Source organism: Aricia agestis, chromosome Z (assembly GCF_905147365.1).
Source record: "Aricia agestis chromosome Z, ilAriAges1.1, whole genome shotgun sequence".
NCBI classification, from domain to species: Eukaryota; Metazoa; Arthropoda; class Insecta; order Lepidoptera; family Lycaenidae; genus Aricia; species Aricia agestis.
This window is the reverse complement of record NC_056428.1, coordinates 8,679,602-8,698,657: the sequence shown is the minus strand read 5'-3', so window position 1 is coordinate 8,698,657 and position 19,056 is coordinate 8,679,602. Positions and strand designations below refer to the sequence as shown.

Below are 19,056 nucleotides of genomic sequence, written 5' to 3'. Positions count from 1 at the left end.
ACACAAACTTTTACTTCCGTCGGCGGGATTCGACCCGCGACCCCCGGCTTGAGCTACCAACGCGCTCACCACTGAGCCACAGAGGTCGTCAGAGAGTCGTCGGAGAGACTATAGATAGGTAGAGAACACTGGACATACTCTACTTTTTGTCTATGCCTTGACTGTTCATTCTTGTAATTAGCTGCTCTGGTGTAAGGTTACACCAAAGTCCAAAAAGAGATATTAGATGCTGCTATCGTTCTGTTTGATTGAAAGCTGTAATGTAGCTTGACAGTATCTAGAGTGAGGGCGTGTACCGTGTACGCTTGACTACAAGTTGTTTTTAGATATTGGGGGTTCTTATCAGGAATTAGGGTTAAGAGAACGTTCTGACCTTGCTTAAGAGGAGTCCACATCGCCGTTTTTCCACATACAAACGATGTCCCCTATTTCCTCCCTGGATAATACCGGTAGAGTTATAAATTTTTTCCTGAATATCTATGGCCACTATTAGCATGTCCCTATGTTTTCTTTTTTTTCATAATTTTATTATCAAAAAAGATAAGAACGTCCAAAAACCTAAAAAAATGGCAAAATTTTCCTCTGTGTTCAAACACCCAGAAAACAAAACTGGCTAAAATATACAAAAAAAATAAAACATAGGAACACAGCTTAAGCCTTGCTTTAATTCTTAATGAAAAAAGTACTTAAATCGGTTTAGTTTTGGAGAAGGAATCAGCGGACAACGAATCGAAGATTTTATGTTCTTTTATTAGAACTTTTGTCGTGTTGCCTCTATCGCGCTCTGCGGTGGGAAACTTGAGATTGGTGAGACAGCAATACATTTTCAAATACCTATTTTCAATTTCTCTCGCCCCTGGTGTATCCTCTTAATGCTTTTGACTTTACCGACTTCGAATAAATCGTGTGAACATGATAAAACTATTTTTTAATATATTTTACATACTCAATGTGAATATTTTACACCTCTATCGTCATGGGTATCGCAGACACAATAGATTTTCAATTGTTATGCGATAGCCGGCTGCCGCTTGGGGATTGATAGGTTAAAACTATTTAATTTTTTTTTTGGTAGTAGCAGACCGAAGGAAAGATGGCGTGACGAACTACGTAGTCATACTATTGATACAGAGTGCTCAGGGGCCAAGTACAGCAAAGGATATATAGACGTCTTATTTTATTTATTTATTTTTCGGTAACATTTGACACTAACAAAATTTTTATGTTTTGAATAATATGTATCAAACTTTTACAGTACTTATATTCAATATCATATAAATTCTTCAATTGTTAACTAATATAAGTATTACGTAATATAAGAAATAAGTAAGTAATTTCAAATACTGTTTTTGAAATTTTAATAGGATGTTCAAGAATAATTATTATTGTAAGTACTGAGTACCTTCAAATAATACCGCTAATAACAACAATCTTTCGACAAGTAGATCGTGATAAAGTTACTACGGCTTGATTTATATCAACATGATAATTAATAATTATCCCACCAAAAACATAAATGTAAAAAGAAGAGCCAAGTTCAATACTAAACATTATGCTTGTCTATAATGGCTTCGCCGTGGAAAGAATGGAAAATGGAAATATGTATTTATAGGAACCAAAGAAAAATATGAACAAATAATAATAGAGTCTATTTCTTTGCTTTATTTAATATCTATAGCAATTGCTGTTATTTAAATAATGTGAGATCTATAAAGTAGATTAGATCTAACTTGGCCAGTTTTCATTACATCAATCATTTAAGAAAGGTTTTGAACATTTTAATTATTCTGATAAAAACTAGCCAAGTCAAACCTAATCTACTTTAAGATCTCCCATTATTTAAATAACAGCAATTGTTATAGATATTAAATAAAACAAAAAATAGACACTTGAAATATTCACAAAATCTTAAATTATACATTTACTTTCATAATTTACAATAAAAGTAAAATAAAATAAATATTTAAGGGGGCTTTCCATACAAGAAACACATTTATTGCCTAGTTTCGCTCTGTCCGACTCGTACTTGACAGATTTTTCTTTGTTTTTTGATTTTTCCCTATGCTTACACACAATTACTGACCTGGATTTAAAATTTTATCCTTCTAGGTCATATGGAACTGTGATAGAATTTTGATCTTTCAGTCAGACAGTCAGTGATAAAAATGTATTTTTCCGGCTGCCCGGCTTAGGTAGTCCCGGCGCCGAGGGGAACACTTTAGTTTGTAGTTTGCCTAAGCGTTCCCTAACTTGGTGGAAGTCTGGTCCATTGTGAGGTAGACCGGCCGGTCGTGGGAGGAGTCCTGTGTTAGACAGATCCAGGATATCCCTATGTATACGGCTGAAGGCAAACCACAGGTGGTTTTAGTGGGTAAGAGTCCCACATACCCCGGGGTGCTTCAGCTAACTGAGGCACATCCCCAACCCGGGGCACCCATGATGGGTTTCCCTGCGCATCAAAATATAATATATAATTATGTTGCGGCTTTTACCCGGCTACAACTAGGTGCAGCCCGCCACATGCGGTTAAACTTAGGTATATCCTACTTATCTTCGGTTACAACTAGGTTTAGCCTTCATTATAGCGGCTAGAACTAGGTAGAGCCGCACACTGGTGGTTAAACTTAAGTGCGTTTTGTGTTTTCAGTTCAGTTAAGGATTTTGGTTTTATTTTAAGATTCGTATCTTGCGTTTCCTGATTGATTCGATTTTGTATCATCACCCCGGTAGATAAGACATCTTATCCTAGTATAATTAAAACTGAGTTAAAAAGTTATCCTATTTGTTTTAAAAATATGTTACGAAGAATTTTACAACTAAAATATTTTTATGCATTCCTAGAAGACATTGGCTACGTTATAAATGCCAAGCCCCTTTTATTACTATTTCTTTATTCTTTATGCCGTTAGCCGGTTAAATACTAATTTACTTAAACACCAAGCTTAATATTAGTTAATTGCACAAATTATACCTTATAAGTGCCTTAATTGTTATTCGATAACTTAAAAATTACACATAGTTAAATTTTAAATAGCAGCTAGGAGCCTGGTTGAACCTGGCGGCTGGCGCCATCAAAGTTCTACGGCCTCAAGCATTATAATAAAATAACAATCATAATTCATAATAGTTTGCTTTCCTTCCTTTACCTTCATTATAATAATAAATGTGTCTGCAACTTCGCTCTTACAGAAATTGGTTCGGCTTCGGACATAGTACTTACTTACCCTTTTTTTGTGATGTAAGTAAGTATAATCACAGAATAGATAATAGTACAAGGTATAATTGAGATGCTAGATAAAATAATATATTCTATAGCCTTATCACTACTAATAGCAATAAGATGAAACGAATCTAATGAAGAGACGCAGTAATATATTATATTTTTATTTAGTATTTACTTATTCTTAAAACCCCCGACGAAGGGGTATTATAAGTTTGACATGTTAGTTTGCGTCAAACTTATTTAAAAAAACTTTAATTAAAAAAAACTTTAATAACATTTTGTGTGGAGATATTTTAACTTCCAGAAAAGACATTATCAACTCTGCATTGTAATTTTTACTTACTTGTAGGTTTCTTTCATAATGTTTTTTATTTTATTTTTTAAGGTTCCGTACCCAAAGGGTGAAAACGGGACCCTATTACTAAGTCTTGTCGATGTCTTTCCGTCTGTCTGTCTCCAGGCTGTATCTCAAGAATCGCTATTATAGCTGGACTGATGAAATTTTTACAGATTGTTTTTTTTAATGAAATACGGCATTCGGGACACTTGATGGAAAGCAACTTCCGTCGCCCATGGACACTCGCAGCATCAGAAGAGCTTTGCCGGCCTTTTAAGAGGGAATAGGATATTGGGGGGGGGGGGTAAGGTAGGGGATTGGGGCTCCGGTAAACTCACTCACTCGGCGAAACACAGCGCAAGCGCTGTTTCACGCTGGTTTTCTATAAGAACGTGGTATTTCTCTGTTCGAGCCGGCCCATTCGTGCCGAAGCATGGCTTTCCCACGTATAAAATTGTGTATATCTTTTGCCGCTATAACCATAAATACTAAAAACAAAATAAAAATAATATTTAAAATAATATTTAAAACAAAATAAAATAAAAATAATCCCATACAACAAACGTGATTTTTTTGGCCTTTTTTACTCGATATCAATAATGCGGGCAACAGGTAGGCACTTGAAATTTTCCCAAAATTCTTAATTATTATGTGCACTTTAATAATGAATAAAAAAATTAAAATAAAATGATTATTTAAGGCCCCCCCCCGTCCCATACAAAAAACACAATTTTTGGCCAATTTCGTGAGCGAGTCCGACTCGTACTTGGCCGATTATTTAATCTTGAAATCTAAGATGCTATTCTTTGAAAAGTTATTATAGTAGCTATTTGTCTATAAAATATGCTTTTTTTATGAAATAAGGGGGCAAACGCGCAAACGGGTCACCTAATGGAAAGCAACTTCCGTCGCCCAAATGGACACTCGCAGCACCAGAAGAGCCGCAGGTTCGTTGCCGGCCTTTTAAGAGGGAATAAGGTAATAGGGGAGGGTAGGGATGGGAAGGGAAGAGAATAGGGGAGGGTAGGGAAGGAAATAGGGTAGGGGATTGGGCCTTCGGTAAACTCACTGACTCGGGGAAACACAGCGCAAGCGCTGTTTCACGCCGGTTTTCTGTGAGAACGTGGTATTTGGTATGGTATTCTCCGGTCGAGCCGGCCCATTCGTGCCGAAGCATGGCTCTCCCACGTATAAATTTTATGCTTATGCTCAAATAGCTTAACATAGGTCCACAAAATATGCGAAAGTGTGTCTGTCTGTCTGCTTTTCTTCCTGCCTCCTGCCCAAACCGTTAGAACCATGACAGGTTAGAACCGACTTTGCAGAAATTTGGTATGGGATACTTTGAATATAGAATAAGGACATAGTGGCTACGTTCCAGTAGACGCTAAAAACCCTAAAAACGCTAACGCTCAAGACTAGTAGTTTTTCCTGTTCCATTAGCATGTGAGCGTCAGTGATACAAACTCAAATGGAACGGATTATGGAGCGTTTTGAGTGTTTTGAGGAAAGTTTAAAAAAAGAACATAAAATATATTTTTATACTTACATTGAACAGAACTTGGATATCCTCAGGACTCAGGACTCAGGTGACTCAGGTGAGTATTAGTGTTCTGTGGATATCCTTATTCCTTCTTGAAGTCGTAAATTAAAGTACTTACTTAATTGTTTATAGCTTTGGTTTATAGTAATTATACACATATTTTACAAATAAAATACATAATAATATTTGTTTCGTTTTTAGTACTTATTAAGTATATTATTTTTTTACTAACATTTTTATGAACATTTAACCATATTTTAATATACTTAGTTAAACTTTTATCATACTCACATACGGTTTTTCTCGATAGTTTTACTCCAAATCGAGCAAAACCGTAGATCGCAACACTCACAGCTCGAAAAGCACAAAAATGTTAGGTTCCCGCTCGATAAACCAATTTTGGAGATGCGGATGTCATCTAGATTAAAAATAAGTCTCGTTATCAAGGCATATGTTTCGTATTAAGGAGAAACTGCATTTTCCGCTCACATATACACAGGTATAATAATTAATACCAATGCCAATCATACGCTAAAGGAGATGATTTTACGTCACTAATTAAATTAACATAACTAATTAACCTAACCTAACTATGAACTTGCCAGGATTATTTAAAGAGGTTCCGTTTCATTTATTACAAAAGAAAAAAAATGTAAAGTTTTAGTTTATACCTAAAACAATTTTCCTATTTAAGATTTAGCTTATAATTGGCTTATAAATAATAACCTGACGCTCGGTATGACACACCATTGATTTGCTGTTCCGAGTATGCTTGCCACGCGCACGGCGCAACGGTACACTCAGGCCTTGTACCATGAAACTGTTTTGAGACTCAAATAATCGGACGAAAATGCTGCGTCCTACTCTAACAAACGTGAATGACGTTGTTAGAGCAGGACGCGGCATTCTCGTCCGATTGTTTGAGTCTCAAAACAGTTTCGTAGTAGGCCTACTGATTCGTAAGTCTATTTGAAGTCGAAGCACTGGGTCATTCTATTTGATGTAGTTTGAGTTTCAAGAACACCACTGAGTTAGATTTCTGTATTATTCTGTCTATTGTGGTAGTAGTAGTAGTAGTAGTCTTAGTAGTAGTAGTCGTAGTATAGAACGGAAAGAAAAGGTTGTGTATTAACAACGTAACCCTAAAATTATGCAAAGGAAAATAGCTTCCCCATTAAATCCTATAAAGCTAGTTATACACGAGCCTTCCAACATTTGAAAAGGTGCGTGCAAGTCCAAATTTGTATGTAGCAAAGCCGCCACAACTTGTCCACCGATTCTAATCTATATGCTATACTAGCTGTTCCGGCAAACGTTGTTTTGCCATATAAAGTATTTCGCCCATATTATTATTGCAGTGACTAAATAATTATGTCACCATGGCAACGTCCATCCGGATCTAATGTAAAACATTCCAAAATCAACAACTCCTTATAAATAAGAAATTAATTGAAAAAACATTTTCCAGTAGACCAAACTGTAAATCTAAACCATTCTCGAATCTCCACGAACACACACAAAAAATTTCATCAAAATTGGTCCAGTCGTTTAGGAGGAGTTCAGTCACATACACACGCACACAAGAAATATATATATTAAGATTAACGCACCTTCGTTACTTGTTCGGTCTAAACCTTTACCTATCAAACTACAAAATGGTATTCTCATGAAACACCAAACAAACATCAAGCATGTCTTTATTTATCATAAAGTCAGTCGACATGACGTTTTTCCATTATACTTTTTTGCTGTGTTGTTGGAAACGTAGTGGAATGAACAAGGAACGAAACTACATTAGTGAGGCATGAAAATACCAGAACCTAGAGTAGCTTTATATTGGTTGTGCATGAAAAGCATTCAGCATCGCCAAAATTGTAAAGCAGCAGAATGGACGGCTCGTGTATATCAAGCTTAAGGCACAGATGTGACTGATTGCCTTTGAACCGATTTGAATAATTCATACATTAGAAGTGTAGTAAGTTCACACCATTGTTAGTCGGTACCTCATGCAGCTATGATGTGGATATTGTTCGTAACTATTTTTATAGTCCTCCTGACTTATTGGAGTTTTAAGAAACCTAAAAATTATCCCCCCGGTAAGTATGTAATATTAACACACAAATTTATAGCATAATATAGATAATAATTTCTGCGAAATTTTGCCAACGTCTGAACTGCGGAAGCCTGAAAATCAGAGAACACTGAAAACTTGATGAGTTTTAGCTTTTGACTTTTTTGTTTATATTATAGATAATTATCTAATAATTATACATACCAAATATCGCAACATTGCCCTGCCCGTATTTTATTATTTTTTAATTCTCATAATTTTCTTGCAAATTTTGAAATCTACTTATGTACATAATATTTTGATTTTGAAAATATAATATCTGGCTTCTACCTTCTTACGACTGAACCTCCGAATCAATGATATTATGGGCATATACTATGAGTCCTAGGAAAGAATAGGAGGAATAGATAGGATATTTTTATTACAGAAAAATGTACGGCAAGTGAAATATGCCGCAACTAGATTGCGGGCAACAGCCTCAAAGAAATTTAAGTATCATTTAACTTTAATTTTAAATCAAGTAAACATGAAATGTCTCTGAGTAGTGAGAATGGAGGCTTATTGTCTTTTCTTTACATTAAAAAAAAACTAACTTTAACCTTGTTCTCAGGTCCCATATCACTACCTATCTTTGGAAACCTCCTGTCGGTGTGGATAGCTCTAAAGACATATAAACTACATCATGTCGTGTGGAAGAAGTGGTCGGAGAAGTATGGCAACATTATGGGGCTTAAACTTGGAGTCCTAGACGTGGTGGTAGTCACCGGCAAAGACCTCATCATTGAAGTCTCCAACAGAGAGGAGTTCGATGGAAGACCGGACGGACTTGCGTTCTTGATGCGGTCTTTCGAGAAGAAACTTGGTAAGTTAGATTAGGGGTTTTTATTGGTTTTAAAATTTTGTATTGAGGTTTTAAATTACGTTTGATAACTAACGAGGAAATGTTTGAAAATTTAAAAATTCTGTATCAAGCTGTCTTTAGAAACCGGAAATTTAGTCTACTCTATACTAGTACTGTATAATATTATTCTCTACGCTATTCGAAATGAAAAATGTGTCTTTCTGTCACCTCTTTATGACTAAATTGATTTTAAAGAAGCTGCGTAAAGACGCTTTAAGGTTTGAGATGGGATGCAGTAGGTAAGTTTTTATCTCGGGAGATTTAAGGTTTCCGCGCGATAAAGAAACCGCTGCGAATCGAGGTTGTGGGCAACACCAGTCTCGTTTAATAAATAAGTGACCAGCTTTCCCTGACGCCGATTTTAAATATGGATACTGAACAACTTTATTTATTATCTAGTTATCTTCTAAACATTCACAGGTCTAGTGTTCTCCGACGGTAAGATCTGGAACAAGTCGCGTAAGACTGTGGTGAAATGCCTTAGGAACTTCGGTTTCGGATCTCGGTCCATGGAGTACCAGATCATAGAGGAGTGTAACGCGCTCGTGGACTACCTGGTGGAAACCGCCGGACAACCCATTAAAGCCAACCACATGTTCAACGTACCCATCATCAATATTCTCTGGAAGCTGGTGGCTGGGAAACGGTACGTACCATCGAAGAAATAGTTTCATAGTGTGACGGACCTACGTCATTCGGTCGGGCTATGACAATAATTCAGTGTCGTGATCTGTCGCGGTCGGCTTAGTTTGACAGAACGCGACCAAATTAATTAGGTCCGCCATCTGCCTATCGATCACCTTCCCTGATAGTGCATTGTACAGTTCGTAGCGTGGGGCTTCTACAACAGCTTGCAGCTCTTATATCAAATTCAATTGCTTCTTATATTTTTAAACTGCTAAAATATTACTACGTAATATAAAGGCTTGAGCTTGCCTCTAAAGAAAAAACATCGTTTGTACTGATTTTTTATGATTTTTTAGGGTTCCGTACCCAAAAACGGGACTAAAACTTTGATGTCTGTCTGTCCGTCTGTCTGTCTCCAGGCTGTATCTGAAGAGCCGCTATAGCTAGACTTGTGTATATCTGTTGCCGCTATAACAACAAATACTAAAAACAAAATAAAATAAATAAATAAGTGGGGCTCCCGTACAACAAACGTGATTTTTTTGGCCTTTTTTGCTCGTAATCAATAATGGTAGCAGGTAGGCACTTGTAATACTCATAATATTCTTAATTTAAATATAAATTTAATAATTAATATTAAATTTTAATAAAATAAATAATTAAGGGGGATCCCACCCAAAAAACACATTTCTTACATTGCTCTAAAATGGTACGGAATCCTTCGTGGGCGAGTCAAACTTGCACTTGGCCGATTTTTTTTACCTGACAGCGCAAAGCTTTGTATGCATGCGCCATTCTTTATGCATTTTTTGGCTGCCTATGGCCGTAGATACGGTCATAGTATAATTTGCCTCAAGTGAGAAGCGTAGGCATGATAATAATGATTGATGATGAAACAGAAAAATAAAAAAATTGTGTGAATATGCATGTATACCGTACTATAAATTATTGTACTAGTCGTAGTAAATACCATTATGATAATTGTAGCAATTAATGCAGAGAAAGGAATTCCCTTTTCTTAGGATATCAGCTTCTTATATGGGTGTCAGCTGCACCTGCGAAGTCCATACTTCCATACTAATACTTATTGTAAATTCGAAAGTGTGTCTGTCTGTCTATCAGTTACTGATTTTGCTGAAATTTAGTATGGAGATACTTTGAGTCCCGGGAAAGGACATAGCCTGCCACCCATATCTAAAAACCTCACATAGTACTTACTATGTGAGGTTTTTAGATATGGGTGGCAGGTATACTTTTTGTGCCTAAAATGTACGATTCCCTCGCGATAAACGAGTTTTGGCGCAACGGAGTTGCGGGCGTCATCTAGTTATAATATATAATATAAACTAGCGACCCGCCCCGGCTTCGCATCGGGTTTAAATATATATCCACTGAAAAAATGATTAAAATCGATTCAGCAGTTTTGACTTGTATTCATTATTACTACCCGTGGCCCGTACCACTTTGGTCGGTACCGCCGCAAAAGCTACTTCCCGCAATTTTTAAATCTGTAATATCTTCGAAAATATTCATTTAAATCATATTATGCTGTACAGGGCCATATAGGTCTACATTAAATCAACAATGTATTTAAGTTATTTAATTGCTGTATTTATTAAAATTGCTTTGAAAATTAGCTATTATTTGTCGTAAAAAGAAAATGACAAAAAATGTTAATCAAAATCCGTTGCGTAGTTTTAAAGATTAAAGGGAACAATTAATAAAGGGACATGAGGGAAAAAAGCGACTTTGTTTTATAATATGTAGATATAGATATAGATGCTTTGCTTGTCTTTCATAACACAAACCATATTGAAAGAAAATGTCATAGAGCCATTCGTAGCAAAGCTCTACGAGACTTTTTACATTCATCTTTTGAGTGGAAACTCGAAGCATAATATTAAAATCGGATTTATAAAGGGTGTAACAAAACTAAGTGATAATACTTTAGGGCGTGTACTGTGTATGTGTCCCTAATATAGAATTCACCATTCATTCAGGCTCCAATGATTTTCATGAAATTAGTATATAGGGGGTTTCGAGGGCGATAAATCGATCTAGCTAGGAATCATTTTTAGAAAATGACATTTTATTCGTGTTTTATCGAATACCAAGCAAAGCTTGGTCAAATAGCTAGTATAATGTTATAAGACGTTCTCGTGGTAAGGCCCATTTTGTACTAACGTCTTAGTTACATAATATAAGCAGTATAATAATATTATGTATATCAGGTTCTCAAAATTAAAGTCATTATTGGTACACAGCGCCATAACTATTTTAAAAATATTATTTTTCCCTTAGGTACGACATAAAGGACGAGAGGCTGGAACAACTATGTACCCTGGTGTACCGCTCCTTCAAGACCAATAACATGAGCGGAGGGCCGCTCAGTTCCCTGCCTTTCCTGAGATACGTCATACCCGACACCATCGGGTACACTGAGGCCAAGATGATACATAGGGAGCTAAATGCTTTCTTCTCGGTACGTATTTGACCCTCCTATTTGAGCCTTTAAATTCAATCACACATCTAGCCGCCCGCGCCGGTGCGGCGGCACGAACCTGGCCGATTAGTGCTATAACTTCACCTGGAGACCGGTAGACGTGGACGGCAGTTTTCAGTGTGGTGCAGTAGGTAAAGCACAGTTATATCTCTTGGATACCTTGCTAGAATGTAATTTGTCGCAGTTTAATTTCTGTAACAATGTCAATGGGAGAGTCTTAGACTTAGTTCTTTCAAATATTACCTGTTCAGTTACGCCGAGCGACTTTCCTTTAGTTCCAGAAGACGCCCACCATAAATCACTAGTAATTAACCCTGAGGTCGAAATTTTTAGATCACTTGAGTCTTGTTTACGTATAAAATATTTATACACATCTGCAGATTTTGACAAAATTAACACTGAACTTAATGAAAAAAACTGGAGTGAATGTCTTAATGAAATTCCATTTGAGGAGGCAGTAACTGTCTTTTACAACTATTTACACAGCATGATGGCTAAATATATTCCCACAAAAACAGTACATGGTAAAAATAATTTCCCAGTTTAGTACAACTCGGCCCTTAGAAAAGTTATTAAAGAAAAATTTAAATATCTGCGTAAGTATAGAACCTATGGCAATATATCAGACTACCATACCTTCTCACTTCTTCGCAAAAGGGCCCTATCTCTGGAGGAAATTTGCTAGAGGTCTTACATTGAGAAGTGTGAAAACTCTATAGGTACCAACCCCAAATTTTTCTGGTCCTTCATTAAAAATAGTAAAAATGTTCATTCATTGCCTTCCTCGCTAACATGTGAAGGCTGCACTTCTACATCGGGAGCTGAAGCTTGTTCTATGTTCGCTTCTTATTTTAATAGTATTTTTCTCTCGCCGACCAGTGACACTAATGATAATAATATATCGGATAGCTTATACAAAATCAACAAATTTCCAGTTAATGATGTTGAGGTCCTGCCGGAGCGTGTTAATTATCTTTTAAAATCCGTTGATCTCACTAAAGGTGCGGGTCCAGACAATATTTCTCCTATATTTATATCACGATGCTCAAGTTCTCTAACAAAGCCTGTCACTATTCTTTTACAACGCTCTATTAAGGAAGGCATTGTACCGAAAGTTTGGAAGTCTGCCTACATATCTCCTATTTATAAAAGTGGAAGCAGAAATGAAATAAAGAATTACAGGCCTATTTCCAAATTGTGTATATTTGCCAAACTTCTAGAAAAAATTGTTTATGAACAAGTGTACAGCTCACTTTCAACATATTTCATCACCGAACAGCACGGATTTCTACAAAAACGCTCAACCTCAACTAATCTCATAACATTTTTAGATTATGTCACAGAGAGTATGGAATCTGGTGGTCAAGTAGATGCCATCTTCACTGACTACAGTAAAGCCTTTGACCGTCTAGACCACTCTTTGCTACTTAAGAAGCTTTATAACTCAGGGATACACGGAAACATATATAGATGGTTCACCTCCTACATTAAAAATAGATCCCAAGCAGTAGTTGTCAATGGCTTTACATCTTCATGGTATGAGGTGCCATCCGGCGTCCCTCAGGGGTCGCTGTTGGGACCGTTGTTGTTTACGACATTTACACTAGCTTTCGTCATTCGAGGTTCCTCCTGTATGCTGATGACATGAAAGTGTTCAGAAAAATTTGTAACCTGCATGATTGTCACCTGCTGCAGGAGGACCTTCGAAGACTAGAGGCATACTGTAATATCTACAAACTCGACTTAAACGTAGCAAAATGTTGTTCAATGACTTTCAGCCGATCTTCTAAAGCCATTGATAATCCATACTTATTAAAAAACCAATACTTAAAAAAGGTTAATGAGGTACTGGATTTGGGCATAATTCATGACTCAATGCTAACATATAACAAACACTTTCACCACATAATCACCAGAGCTAATAGATCCCTTGGCTTTATTATGAGAATGAGCTCCCAATTCCAAAGTATAAAAACAACAAAAATTCTCTACTGTTCGTTCGTTCGCAGTGTTCTAGAGTATGTTTCTGAAATTTGGAATTCCCAATATAGCATCCACATTAATCGGTTGGAATCAATCCAAAGACGGTTCACGAGATTTCTGCAATTTAAATGCAACACATTCGATCTTAATTATGAGTCCAGGTGCAGACGGTGTTCTTTGACTGTCGTTTAATATTAATTACTGATCTTTGATTAGTTAAATATTTTAAAATTAATAATAATTATAAATGTCTGTACTTACCCTTTTATGAGCTATAATTTTTCTATAAGTGAGTTTATGTAAATTTTTGTAAGCTTTCGTAATTAATTAGTTTCTAAATGTGAAAACGTATAAATGGTGTCTAGATGTTATACAGCCTTCTATAAATAATAAAAACACTTGTAAAATAAAAATAAAATAAAATAAATATAAAATAAAAATAAAATAAAATAAATATAAAATATAAATACTTAAGAGGAGATACTAGGCCGTTTTTCCATACAAATGTTGTCCCCTGTTTCCTCCCTGGATAATGTCGGTAGAGTTATAATTTTTTTCCTGAATATCTATGGCCACTATTAGCATATCCCTATGTCTTGTTTCTTTTCATAATTTAATTATTAAAAAAGATATGAACGTTCATAAGCCCGGAAAATGGCAAGAATTTTTGCTGTGTTCAAACATCCAGAAAAAAAACATAGGAACAGAACTCAAGTCTTGTTTTAATTTTTAATGAAAAAAGTACTTACTTAAATCGGTTAAGTTTTGGAGAAGAAATCAGGGGACAACGAATCGTTGATTTTCTGTTCTTTTATTAATTAGATCAAGCTGTAGTTGTCTGAGCTATCGCGCTCTGCGGGGGGAGGCTTGAGTTAACCTCAAGCCTCTCCCAACAAGACATTACAATTACTTATTTTTCATTTCTCTCTAGTGTCTCCTCTTAATAATATTTTTTATTATACCCACACTCTTGATAGTATCTTTATTCTATAAGTCATATTAAAGAATAAGGATGTATAAACCGATTAAGTACATCCTGAGGGGTTTCCTAAGATTCTCTAAGCTTAACTTAATTAATTTGTAATAATTATACCTAAGATTTATTTTCAAACAGCTTGAGATTAAAGGATGACAAAGCACTTTTACCTGCAAGTCTTGCATGACTTGCAAAGTGTGTGATTTTTATAATGAACTTTTCTTTATTAGCGCTGTGCTTGCTTTTGCAAGTCATGCACGTGGCCTCCAAAAGCGAGTAAGCTTTTTACAATTAAAGGATTTTCTTTGCAGGAAATAATTGCGGAACACAAAGCTACCGTCGACCCCAAGAATCCGAGAGACGTCATCGACATACTTTTGATTGACATGATGCAGAATAAGGAGATTTGTGAGTTTTTCACGTCATCTTTTTAAAAGTCGGTTAAGACGCGTTTCAATTAAGCCGATCGCACGAATCAAAATCAAATACTACTTTTAACTGACTTCCAAAAAGGAGGAGGTTATAATATGTTCGTCTAAGGATAATTATCTTTTAAGTCATAATTATTGAATTAATAATTTTGATAGAATTTAAATGTGCATAGTTTCTAACAGGAGTTTAGATTTAGTTGTTAATCATTGGTGTATGTTTTGATGTTAGTAACCAAAGATTTGTAGAAAGGATAAACTCAAAAAGTTGGTATAAAATATGTCTCAGAATGCGACCGTTAGCAGCTTGGCTTTTTTTGTTTTTTGGCATTGTCACGGGGTTAACTTTGCTATAGGATATACTATAGTAGACTTTAATATAGGGTAAAGGACTAGTGATTAGACAGTACCAGTCATTGGACAAAGCACAGCGGGGCTAAAATGGTCGCTTTGAAGAATCATGGTATGAATCATAATATGATTCATTTTTCTAAAATCGCAAAATGCAACTCTGCTTGCAATTCATTTCTGTATTTTTGTACTGTTTTGACATTTGTCACTTTGACAGTTTTGACAATTCATTTGCTGAATTATTGATTGAGAGGAATTGCTAAATGTGACCATTTTAGCCCCGCTGAAATACAATATTTATTAAGGTTGCTTTAAAAACTGCATGTTTTTAAAGTAAAAAAAACGCCTGATTTTAAAGAAAAACAGGTGGTTTTTAAAGCGACCTAAATAAATATTGTGTTTTTGTGCTCTATCCAATGACTAGTACTGTCCAATCACTAGTCATTTCACCCTATATAGTTCGATCTTACTTACTTAAAAAAATAAACCTATCGTTTTTTTTTCATAGTCACAATGGAAGAACTCCACGTCATAATGTTGGACCTGCTGGAAGCCGGTGTGGAGACAGTCAACAATACGACGGTGTTCATGCTCATACACCTACTCCTCAATCCTGACGTCCAGGCAAAGTTACAGAAGGAGATCGACGCTGAAGTCGGCACGAGAAAACCCATCCTAGACGACCGATCAAGGTTCTATTCTTTATTCTTAATTTTAATTTCATATTATCAACTATTGTAAGTATAGAATGTAACAAAAAATATCTCTAGTAAGTACTTCATTATTGCTTGTATTGGTTTGTCGTGAACCACGTCAGAGAAAGAAAGAGAGGGACCGCATAAAAAGCGTAATATATTAGTAATAGTGATTACCAATTATGAATATTCAATAAAACAGATGCATATCTCAATAATGAGTAATTCTATTCTCCCATCTTCTACAATAATAATTGATTATTCTACTCGCGATAAAACAATTACGATAATTAGTCGATGATTAACTTTTTCATGCATACAGCATATTATATTAAATCTTTCCTATTATGCAATTATTTTGCTTGTCTGAAACGAAACTTCGTACATTTAGCCTGTGCAATGTGCATAGCAGTAACGTCGTTTTAAACTAAACTTTGTATTTTTTAACCGACTTCAAAAAAGGAGGTTATCAATTCGACCCGTATGTATATAATATTTACAGAACTGCCCAGTTTTCGTGTCTTTTATTCTATATCAGCGTCTGAACAAATGTGCTAAATTTAAAAAGTGAATGTATGTATGTATGTTTTATGTTTGTGTTCGCATATCACCGGAAATATAAGTCCCATTTAAGTAATTGTTTTCTTGTTGTACTAGGTATTGTTCAACTTAGGGAATACTGCTAGTTTCATCGGAATCTGTTCAGTAGTTTTGGAGAACGGGAATTTTAATTCTTAATTATGTACTATCAGGGATGTTGATTCATAGGCAGATGGCGGACCTACGTAATTCGGTGTTGTTACGTCAAACCAATCCGACAGATTACGACCTACTTTGAATTGACATAAACCAACCAAATAACATAGCCTGTCCGTCAACTGTGTATGAATCAATTTCCTTGATGGTACAATTTTGAAATCGGATTTATTCAATAATATTATTACATAATTACTTATAGAATGGTGTATACGGAGGCGGTGATATTGGAGGCTCTGAGGATATCCACAGTGGCTGCTATGGGCATACCGCACAAGGCCATGGAGGACGCTAAGCTCGGAGACTACTTTATACCAAAGGTATGCTTCTAGGGTGTCGATATAGCCCGTGCACTACTATAGGATCGGTGAAACTGGAGGGATCAATCGGCCGCCTAATCACAACCCATCAATAGCTGTGTATTTTCTGCTGAGTGATCAAGTTGTATGCCATCTATAAATATACTTAAAACAGTTTTCGTGTTTTTTTAACATAATTGAATTATTAAAAAAAACACGAAAAGCCTTTCATATAAGTAGTTATTGTATTCCATTTTAATGTATAAAACATAATATTATAATTTGTTTTATTCCAATAATATTACAAAAATTCAAAAATAGAATTTAAAGTTATTGAAAATGTTTATGGTTGATGATGATAACAATGAGGGATGACGCACAAACTGGTGGCTGATTACTTGTAAGATATTATGTGTAACAATATAGTGTTGTGCACGAGTCGAGTAACTCGATAATCGACATTTTATGTATTTTATTTAATACTTGTTATAAATTCGAAAGTGTGTCTATAGGCCTTCACGCCTGAACAGCTGAATTCATTTAACGCTCAGACTTATTACGTCCCAAGAAAGGACACGGGATAGTTTTTGAAAAATATACGGTTGGCGCGATAAACTACTTAGTTCTATAAAAAAAAAAACCGGCCAAGTGCGAGTCGGACTCGCACACCGAGGGTTCCGACAGCTTAAAGGTATTATAGACCTGAGTATTTGGTATGAATTTCAATTTAATACCTCTACGCGTTTATGAGGAAATGGGTAGTAAGTTTAAAATTATTAAAAAAAAAATATATTATGTGATGTAACTAAAAATTTATGGTTTTCGTAATTTTTCCTTTATCTATGCTATAAGACGTTGCTTCGTACCAAATTTCAAGATTCTGAGTTCACGGGAAGCACCCTGTAGGTTTTGATTCCCTTGCAAGTGTCGAAAATTTGCGGCATAAACGGCTGTATCTTTTGATTGCGTTGGCTTAGAAGTTTGATTTTTTCACAGCTTCAAGGGACAGTAGACCTGAGTAATTGATATAAATTTCAGCTTCATACCTCCACGCGTTCCTGAGAAAAAGGGTCTTGACAGACGGACGGACGGACAGACGGACAACAAAGTGATCCTATAAGGGTTCCGTTTTTTCCTTTTGAGGTACGGAACCCTAAAAACAGTACAGAGTTCACCTAGCAGAAATAAAACTTATGTCCAAAATCGTGATGGCGTCGTGACGGAATATTAATATTATTTCGACCCTCATTATTCATGACGCAACCTTGTTTCACTCTCAACGCGCCTTAAAAACTTTAACTTGAAAATCTATATGTAATACTTTTAGGGCACTGTCATATTGCTGTCGGCCTATGAGTTACACAACGGAGATCACTGGAAGGAGCCGACAGTTTTTCGGCCGGAGCGGTTCATTACGTCAGATAACAAAGTACGACACGAAGATGGCCTTTTGCCCTTCGGATTAGGTAAGGAAATTATAATATTTCGCTACTAAACATACAGTTTTTTTTTTAATGAAAGAAGGCTACAAACGAGCAAACGGGTCACCTGATGGAAAGCAACTTCCGTCGCCCATGGACACTCGCAGCATCAGAAGAGCTGCAGGTGCGTTGCCGGCCTTTTAAGAGGGAATAGGATAATAGGGGAGGGTAGGGAAGGGAATAGGGTAGGGGATCGGGCCTCCGATAAACTCACTCACTCGGCGAAACACAGCGTAAGCGCTGTTTCACGCCGGTTTTCTGTGAGAACGTGGTATTTCTCCGGGCGAGCCGGCCCATTCGTGCCGAAGCATGGCTCTCCCACGTATAGCCGGTTTTCTGTGTAAAAAAAATGATAATACTTTTCCGTGTGTAGTTGTGTCTCATAAAAGACCAAAGTGTGTGCGCAGCGCTAGAGTTACTTAATTTTTTTTTTTGGGAAGTTAATGACGTTGGAGCATTTCTCATACCAGCTCTACATGCCAAAAGTAACTCTTTTAGCAATGCTACTTTTACAGTGAACTTCATATAATATGTAGATCAAGGTTATACATCTAGGTTACACACACTGAAGTTTTATCACTTGGTTTTGTTACATTCTGTATATTTTAAACGTCATCTTTTCTTTGTCTGTGATCACTGATAGTATAGAGACACCTAATTTGAAATTTAAAAATTCTTTTCAGGAAAAAGGAGGTGTATGGGTGAGGGGCTGGCGAGATCTGAATTATTCATATTCCTCACTCACGTTTTGCAGAGATTTAATATCAAGGTGCCAGATGGTGACCCCCTACCGTCTACGGAACCCGTCGATGGAATCACTCTGTCTGCTAAAGACTTTAACATCGTATTCGAACCCAGATTTTAAAGTCAATCATAAAAAAG

General features: G+C 36.1%; 1 protein-coding gene across 1 annotated transcript; it reads left to right on the top strand.

The window, feature by feature from the left end:
- Nucleotides 1–7,080: 7,080 nt before the first annotated feature.
- On the top strand, nt 7,081–19,043 carry LOC121738984 (farnesoate epoxidase-like). Its single transcript, XM_042131282.1, has 9 exons — nt 7,081–7,199; nt 7,785–8,036; nt 8,496–8,721; nt 11,004–11,184; nt 14,476–14,572; nt 15,452–15,635; nt 16,597–16,714; nt 18,021–18,159; nt 18,858–19,043. The coding sequence occupies exons 1-9, from the start codon at nt 7,118–7,120 to the stop codon at nt 19,037–19,039; spliced, it is 1,461 nt and encodes a 486-aa protein (XP_041987216.1). The 5' UTR covers nt 7,081–7,117; the 3' UTR covers nt 19,040–19,043.
- Nucleotides 19,044–19,056: the final 13 nt, after the last annotated feature.

Coding starts and splice junctions, on each gene's coding strand:
- LOC121738984 (XM_042131282.1), top strand. CDS start 7,118: ATGATGTGGATATTGTTCGTAACTATTTTTATAGTCCTCCTGACTTAT. Junction 8,722..11,003: donor AAGCTGGTGGCTGGGAAACG/GTACGTACCATC, acceptor TTTTTCCCTTAG/GTACGACATAAAGGACGAGA. Junction 14,573..15,451: donor GATGCAGAATAAGGAGATTT/GTGAGTTTTTCA, acceptor TTTTTTTCATAG/TCACAATGGAAGAACTCCAC.